This window comes from Petromyzon marinus, chromosome 16, assembly GCF_048934315.1.
Source record: "Petromyzon marinus isolate PM22_M1 ecotype Great Lakes invasive population chromosome 16, UKy_Petmar_22M1.pri1.0, whole genome shotgun sequence".
NCBI lineage: Eukaryota > Metazoa > Chordata > Hyperoartia > Petromyzontiformes > Petromyzontidae > Petromyzon > Petromyzon marinus.
The window spans coordinates 15,453,370-15,462,095 of record NC_133682.1 but is presented as its reverse complement, the minus strand read 5'-3'; the positions used below and the strand labels follow the sequence as shown (position 1 = coordinate 15,462,095).

Below are 8,726 nucleotides of genomic sequence, written 5' to 3'. Positions count from 1 at the left end.
CGCGCCTGTAACTTCCATCACCACCACCACCAACCACGGCGTTCTGGGTCGTTCCCGGCCCAGTGCCATCATCCCCTGGTGATGAGACGGTGGTGGGCGAGGGGCCCTTGCAGCTGCAGTGGCAGCAGAAGCGGCAGCAGCAGCAGCAGCGCCCCACAGCGGCAGCAGCGCGCAGCAGCAGCTGGGCCGCTGTGTCCGTGGTGGGGCAGCATTGACAGCTCGTCTCCTGTGCATTGCCTGGACCCCCCGCTCGCGTATTGGAAGCGAAGCCGGAGCTGTTGGGTGGCCCGTGGACGCGTCTCAGGTGACGCCTGTGGATAGGAGCCCGTGTGTAGTCTATGGGATAGGGGCCCGTGTGTAGTCTATGGGATAGGGGCCCGTGTGTGGTCTATGGGATAGGCGCCCGTGTGTAGTCTATGGGATAGGGGCCCGTGTGTGGTCTATGGGATAGGAGCCCGTGTGTGGTCTATGGGATAGGGGCCCGTGTGTAGTCTATGGGATAGGGGCCCGTGTGTGGTCTATGGGATAGGCGCCCGTGTGTAGTCTATGGGATAGGGGCCCGTGTGTAGTCTATGGGATAGGAGCCCGTGTGTGGTCTATGGGATAGGCGCCCGTGTGTAGTCTATGGGATAGGGGCCCGTGTGTGGTCTATGGGATAGGGGCCCGTGTGTAGTCTATGGGATAGGGGCCCGTGTGTGGTCTATGGTATAGGGGCCCGTGTGTAGTCTATGGTGTAGGGGCCCGTGTGTAGTCTATGGTATAGGGGCCCGTGTGTGGTCTATGGGATAGGGGCCCGTGTGTGGTCTATGGGATAGGGGCCCGTGTGTGGTCTATGGTGTAGGGGCCCGTGAGTGGTCTATGGGATAGGGGCCCGTGTGTGGTCTATGGTATAGGGGCCCGTGTGTGGTCTATGGGATAGGGGCCCGTGTGTGGTCTATGGTGTAGGGGCCCGTGAGTGGTCTATGGGATAGGGGCCCGTGTGTGGTCTATGGTATAGGGGCCCGTGTGTGGTCTATGGGACAGGGGCCCGTGAGTGGTCTATGGGATAGGGGCCCGTGTGTGGTCTATGGGATAGGGGCCCGTGTGTGGTCTATGGGATAGGAGCCCGTGAGTGGTCTATGGGTCCGCCTATCCCCAGGATGGGATGGGAGCACACAAAAGCACAAGGTCTTCTCAGGCACCGTCATGCCCTCTCCCTTCTCTAGGCTTGCTAAAAGTGAACCTCTCTGAAGCAATATCTGCACCGGTTTTAAAAATTCAGGTTGGCCTGCCTGCGATTTAACCAGGCTGAATTAAGGAGTTCACAGCTCCTTGAAGGATCTGGACACGTTCCTATCGGTGAGCTCCTCCGGCAGGAGAGGATGCGTCGGCTGGGTCACGGCGCCCGCATGCCCAGCCAACGCGTGTCCACGCAGCTTCTGTTTGGCCGGATGGAGGGAGATAAACGGGCGCGGCACGGGCTGGTGAAGATATGGGCTGATGCGGTATTGGAGGCTGTGGAGCTCAGTGAATTTGCTGAAGACCGGTACGAGTGGTACAAAGATCGACCTCTGTGGAGAATGATCGTGAAGGATGCTGCTTGGCAGTTGGAGGCAATTGCCCTCCTTCAACAACAGAGGGCAGAGGAGCGATACTCACAACGAGTTGAAGAGCCTGGTGGATAAAACGCAGCAAGTTGGCATAGCAGGGACTACAGGTGGGATCACTGGCGGAGCCGGTGGGGGTGGGGGTGGCACGTGCCCCTCCAATGATCCGATCGAAATCCCTAATTTCGATCGGATCATTGGGGTTTATTAGTAATAAATCGCCATTTTGCAACTGCCACTGCGTAGCATATTAAGTGCCAGGGACATAATTGGCAATAAGTTACGGCAAAGCAGTTATAAGTGACTCACAGAATTATGCGCAGTTGCGTAAAGAAAGTACACGACTTCCCTGAAGGCATACCTTCAGCGAGCGCGATGCCGGTCACACACGGTTCGAATTCGATCCTCGATCGATGGCTGCGCCATCGCCGCACATGCGTCGAATAAAAAGCAAGGGACAAGTCCTTACTAACAACTATCATTTTTCATTGCAGGAGGGGTTGCCCCCCCTACCTAAAAATCCTGGCTCCACCATTGGGTGGGACATCTGTCAAATTATTTCGATCAATCAACCCATGCCACCTGGGTTTGTTCTGTGACCTGCCAGCGTGTCATCGACACTTCACGTGGCTTCCAAGTGAACCTAGCCTGGCACAAGCGCTGTGGTAATGCCACCGCTACTTCGTGGCGAATGGCAGCTGGTGTGTGTGTGTCGAGTGTATGCTCCCCTTGTTCTGCAGAGTGTGTGTGGAGTTTGTTCTCTCCCTATCCTACATGGGTTTCCTCAGGATTCTCCGATTTCCTCCCATAGCTAAACCCCATACAGAATGTTACTGATTTTGACCAAAACATCCCAATGCTGAAAAAAATACCTGCTAACTACTGAATCGTGATTACAAAGCAGCTGCAACATCGCCCCCTACTGAAAAACTTGGCAGGACACTCCTGGAAAAGTCGATACTCAGTTGAGGCTCTCTCTCCTCGGTAAACAAGCAGCGTAATAATGATAATCTCATGACAAATCTCCACCGCTGTTGTAAACACGCCCTGTGTGCGTCAACAGGGCAGAGTCTGACTTGCAAGTCCACCACGATCAGCAACACGATCACCCCGACACCACTGCTGCCCGAGTCCCAAGTTGACTGCTCCCCGAGCCGCTGCTGCTACACACGGTGGGTAGGACCCATGTCAACCGCACCTCTGCACCTACATTACAGAGACCACCGTGTCCACGCACAACAATCATGAACCAAGAATATAATCATGATCGTGTTTCTACAGACTGTGCTGAACACGATGCTTTAGTCACGGGTATGTTTTGGCACACGACGCATACCAGACAGATTTGCTTCATCTCATCTGTACTGTTTCCAACCAATCGACACACTGCAGGTCACAACTTGCTTGTTCACTCGCTTGCACACCTACTCGTCAAATCACGACACTGCAGGTCACAACACTTCTCTTGCTGATTCTTCCCTCCACTGCTGCACGTTGGAATTACCTCCCACCGTCTCTTTTCTCATACTCTTGTAATATCTTGCACAATTAAAGAAATGTGTTAAACTAATACAACGATGATAGTGCTGTTTATTGCTGGCCACTTGACGATATAGACCATTTTGTCCTGTGTTTGGCATTGAACCAGCTGTGTTTAACAATATAGTGTGTTAGAGTAGCGAGCAGGTTGCAGGCTACAAAGTAGTCTCCCAGTGGTCAAGAATCGATCCTCGAGGCCTCAACTGTGGGGTCTAGCAGCGTTGACCATGCTGACCTCGTGGCTGCGAGTCATGTTCAAGATGCCCCATGCTGTCACTGTTGCATTCATGCAATCAGACTCTGGCTCTGCTGCCACAGGAAGCGATGCTGTGTTAACATTCTCGGCTTTCATACGAAACATAATGGAACATTTTGAATGCCGGTGTCGGAGCCTTCTCCTACATTAACATTAGCTGCCCCGCCCATCTCTAAACCTTTATGAACAACCCTTTAACTATATACTCTTTGGTTCTTTCGGTAAAGTCACGTAGGTATAAAATAAAATAAATCACGACGTTTCGGTCGCAACACAAGCGTCCGTCATCAGGTGGGAAAGCATGGTCTGCTGCTGAGGCAGACTGTTTTAAAAGGTTTGAAATGGGTGTAGCCCAAGGGTCATAAAGGAGTGGCCGGGGCTAGTGATGTTAATGTGATGAATTAGCATGTAACTAGACTCTTTGGTTCTTTCGGTAAAGTCACGTAGGTATAAAATAAAATAAATCACGACGTTTCGATTGCAACACAAGCAATCATCATCAGGTAAGAAAGGGGGAGGGGCAAGGGGGGAAAGAGAGGGGGGGGGGAGTGTCGGGTAGGGGAGCACTGCGTGGATGCTAGGAGAGTTACGTGAGGCTGGGGGAGGAGGGGGGAAGTGGGAGGCCGAGAGAGCTGGGGACGTGGAGGGAAGTGCTGCTTGGATGCTAGGAGAGGGACGTGAAGCTGGGGGGGGGGGGGAAGTAGGCGGGGCTGGAAGTGGGAGGTGAAGAGGGCTGGGGATGCGGGGGGGGAAGTTAACTTGGAAAAATAGACTCGTACCCGGTAGGGTTTTACCTGGTTAATAACATCCTTCCAATGATTGCTCAATTTGTATCCATCTTCTTGGTTGAAGTTATGTCTATGTTTATATATCTGGATGGCTTCATGAACAAACCTTTGATAGTGGCCCGAAGGTTTGCAGAGAACCTTGGTCTCGGAAAAAAACAATATCATGCGAGCCCACAGAATTATAAAAATAGTCAGCCACGGCAGAAGTATTGGTCCTGCCGTAATTTCAGATCTGCCTTATGTTCACGAACACGGTCCGAGACATGTCGTTTAGTTTCCCCAATGTAACTGCTGCCCCAGGTACAACTCCGTTTGTAAACTCCAGGATATTACATGTCAGGAATGACACCCTTCACAGATGGGATTAGATCACAGATTTTGTGTACTGTATTGCATCGGACCTGGATCTTGTGTTTGTTTAAGATTTTGGAAATCTTTTTGGTAACACCTGCTATGTATGGTAACATGATGGTTTTGATTGGCTTCTCAGGGGGTTGTTTCTCCATGGTTGGAGAAACAGCTTTGCGAATAATGCGGTCCGAGTACCCATTCATCGTGAGGACCTGGTGTATGTGTTCCAGTTCACTGGCTAGGTGGTGTGGGTCGGAAAAGCAGTTGGCCCTATGGTGTAGTGTTTTGATAAGGGAATTCTTCAGTGCCGGATGGTGGTGGGAATCAGGTTTCAGATAGGAATCTCTGTGGGTGGATTTCCTGTAGACAGTGTCCCAATGAGCCATCAGGTCTCTTCTCAAAACATCCAGGAAAGGTAGCTAACCATCCTTCTCCACTTCCATGGTGAATTTGATGGATGGGTGTATGAAATTGATGTGGTTGAGAAATTGATTCAAAGCTGGCAGGCCATGTGGCCAAATGACGAAAGTGTCATCTACATATCTCTTCCACAAGGAAGGACATAGGGTGGATGTCTGGATGGCATCTGTTTAAAATGTATCCATGAAAACATTCGCTATAACTGGAGATAAGGGGGAACCCATGGGGGTACCTTCATTTTGTTTGTAGAAAGTACCATTCCAGGTGAAGTAAGTGTTGGTAAGGCAGTGCCTAACCAGAGTAGGTACATCAGGATTCAGTCCATGTTGGACTAAGTCTTCAATTATTGCTGAGGCATCAGGTACAGGAACCTTGGTGAACAGAGAAACTACATCAAAGGTGACAAGCAAATCATCTGGGGACAGTGAATTGGCCTTGAGTAGAGATGCCCTTCATTGGATTCCTGCAGTCACGAAAGCTTCAAATCTAGATTAGCATGTAACTGTAAGATAGGAGAAGAGCGGCCTCCTCGACGAGGGAGTGGAACCCAACGGGTGCAATCCAAAGGGCATGTGAGCATGAGAGTGCAATCCAAAGGACATGTGAGCATGAGAGTGCAATCTAAAGGCATGAGAGTATAATGCAAAGGACATGTGAGCATGAGAGATCTAAGAGAGAGGCATAGAGAGAGAGAGACACAGAGAGTCGGAAATAACAGCTGACATAGGCAGGTAATGATGGAAAGATCATTGTCAGTTAAGATTTTACCTGGTTAATAACGTCCTTCCAATGATTGCTCAGTTTGTACCCACCCTCTCAGTTTAAGTTGTGTCTGTGTTTATATATCTTGATGGCTTAATGAACAAATCTCTGAAGGTAGCCGGTAGGTTTGCAGAGTACCTCAGTCTTGGAAAAATCTTTGATTGGTGTAGACCTACTGCCGATGTTGGAGCCCTCTCCTACATTAACATTAGCTGCCCCGCCCATCTCTAAACCTTTATGAACAGCTCTCTGATTGGTGTAGACCTACTGCCGGTGTCGGAGCCCTCTCCTACATTAACATTAGCTGCCCCGCCCATCTCTAAACCTTTATAAACAGCTCTCTGATTGGTGTAGAGATACTGCTGGTGTCGGAGCTTTCTCCTACATTAACATTAGCTGCCCTGCCCATCTCTAAACCTTTATAAACAGCTCTCTGATTGGTGTAGACCTACTGCCGGTGTCGGAGCTTTCTCCTACATTAACATTAGCTGCCCTGCCCATCTCTAAACCTTTATAAACAGCTCTCTGATTGGTGTAGGCCTACTGCCGGTGTCAGAGCTTTCTCCTACATTAACATTAGCTGCCCTGCCCATCTCTAAACCTTTATAAACAGCTTGCCCTCAGAGACTAACCTCCCTGTTCCTGATGTGATATTTTTAGTCACTTTATTTATATTATTTTATTGTTATTTTTTCTATCTATGTGACTTTACCGAAAGAACCATGAATACATTTAGTGAATCAATAAGAATGCAACGCAAATTTAAAGATATAAATATCTGGTTCTGTGGTTTTCGTGCCATTTTCTGCAACGTTTCATACATTTTCAGATCTGTGTTATACATTTTATCATTTTAATATAAACCCAAACTCTTAATCTGCCATTGTATCTTCCATCCAGCTGAAGCAGTCAAGATGCAAGTAAGATTTGCATATCTACTTTTGCTGTGGTCTCCATGGCTGCTGTCTTCTGGACAAGCAGCCACCCATTTAATGACGATCCCTACTCCAATCCCCATGACCACGGGGCCCCCGCTTCCACGCTTCACTGTCAACTTGGATCTGCCGCCGTCGGAGCGGTGGAAGGATGTCGTTGCACATTTTGACCTTGAAATGATTCGGTCTCATTCTGCCAAGATAATTGCGTGAGTATGCAAGTTGATGATGTTATTTTGTGTGTGGCATCATGAGATGATGCTGTTACGCGTGGCGCCATCTCGTCATGTGGCTTGGATCGTAACATTAATATCGGTAAGGAATTACTTTGGAGGACAAAAGGCGAGTTATAAAGTGTTGCAGAATCTATGCATGTGTAGTGTTGACAAAGTAGGCAGAGACTTCTCTTTGTAGGCAACACCGTTTATTTACTCTAACGACAGAGAACGTCCCTAACACAGAGAGGTAACGGCCTCTCCCACCCGATAGCCTAGAGGATACGTCCTCACTCTTAGTGTGCCCTCACACTATACTCTGCTATCGGGAATTCCTCCATCTAAGGGACCTAGGGGAGGCTATGCTCACCCGACCTTGCCAGGGTAACGGCTGCCGCCACTGGGCCGTTCGTACCTGGCCCTGACAAGGGTCGGAGGTCGGAAGTCCCAGGGCACTATCTAGATGTCTTCGAGTCTTGAGGTGAGTGCGGACTGACTCACGCCGGGAGAGCTGCTGCCCTTTATATCCTTCCTCTCCCTACCATCCTCTCTCTCTCTCTCTCGAGGGTCTGGGTCCAACCGTTGCCCTACCCAGCCCCCTCCCTCAGTGGGCGCTGGCCCCCTCACCCCTGGTCAACGGTTATTGTAGTCGTGGGTCGTACACCTGTCACTCAACAGCCCCCTTGGCTGTTCTTCGCCCCCTACACACTGAGGGCGCCACTAGAGGCGAGTGTACGTGACCCATACAATACTGCTACGCAGGTAAGTACACATGTGCATAACAATGCCACTACACATGGGTTAGAGTTTTCTTCCCCGTGTTTTAGCATTGTACAATACACAACAAAACATAGACTGCTGTTAAAAAATAGTAAGGTTAGTTGCTTTTACCGAAAGAACCAAAGAGTTAATTGCTTTATTCACTTATTCCTTAATATTTTGTATGTGTTTAAATGCTCAAAATATTTATTGGAAATAATTTGATTATTAGTTCTGAATAATAAGTGATAGACTTGTAAAGACACTTTGGAAGGGAGAGGATTGTTAGTCACACTTTGTTATAAGGCAATCTGAGTTACATTTGTTGGCTTCCTGGATGTAAGAAGTTGCAGCTTGACTAAAATGTGGATTTTTTAAAACCAATAACATCTGCTCTCATTGTTAATTAGAAATTAGTATTTGTGAAAAATAAATGTATTGCTAAAAACAAAACATTTGGGTTTTAAAAAGACAAAATAGTTTTACCAGCCTCGTGGTATCATCGGTCTGGACTGTAGTTTTACGATGCTTTGCTTTTATATGGCACTAATAATTCATATATATGTGTGTGTGTGTCACTTGCTGGCTGTGCGTGGTCCAGGGACAATGTTCCTGCATGGGTGAGACCAGTTGTAAGGAAAGTGGCTCGGGAATTGGACCGTTTTTTCCCAAATCCTTTTGCCGAGGAAATTCGAGGTTTATCTTCTCTCCTGTCGATCGACCTGGGTGACATGGTCATACTTAATATCTTCAATGAATTCAAAATGTAAGTCCTATTTGCTTTAAACATATACACTTGGTTTGCTAATGAAAAGCATTAAACTGCTAGTTTGTTCACAATATTTTAAGATAATACCCACTGCAAAAACTGTTTTTATTTTTTATTAAACAAGATGAAAAGATGCACGCTGCTTGTACAAAAGCTCTCAAACTTATACAGACCCCCAGCTTGACAAGGACCGAATGTATGGATATTTTGTTGTTGAGACCATACATTCAAAGTGGTGAGTTTCTAGAGTCAGTCGTCAGGATAAGCTTGCCGTTGTTCACAAATTGCACGTGGCTGTGTGTTGTTTCAGGACATCTATTTGTTTCCCAGCCTGCACCAATATTTT

The 8,726-nt window shown here is 48.2% G+C and overlaps 1 protein-coding gene across 4 annotated transcripts in view; it reads left to right on the top strand.

Annotated features, from left to right (window-relative positions):
• Positions 1 to 66: 66 nt before the first annotated feature.
• The window catches only part of NAAA (N-acylethanolamine acid amidase), a 30,433-nt gene continuing 21,773 nt past the window's right edge, over positions 67 to 8,726 (top strand). The window contains exons 1-5 of one of the 4 annotated variants that reach the window (XM_076067551.1): positions 205 to 304; positions 1,206 to 1,338; positions 2,650 to 2,758; positions 6,603 to 6,846; positions 8,213 to 8,377. In XM_076067551.1, coding sequence (XP_075923666.1) covers positions 6,617 to 6,846; positions 8,213 to 8,377 — 395 coding nt within the window. In that variant the 5' untranslated portion in view covers positions 205 to 304; positions 1,206 to 1,338; positions 2,650 to 2,758; positions 6,603 to 6,616. The other 3 variants (XM_032955059.1, XM_032955056.2, XM_032955057.2) reach the window with 3 other exon arrangements.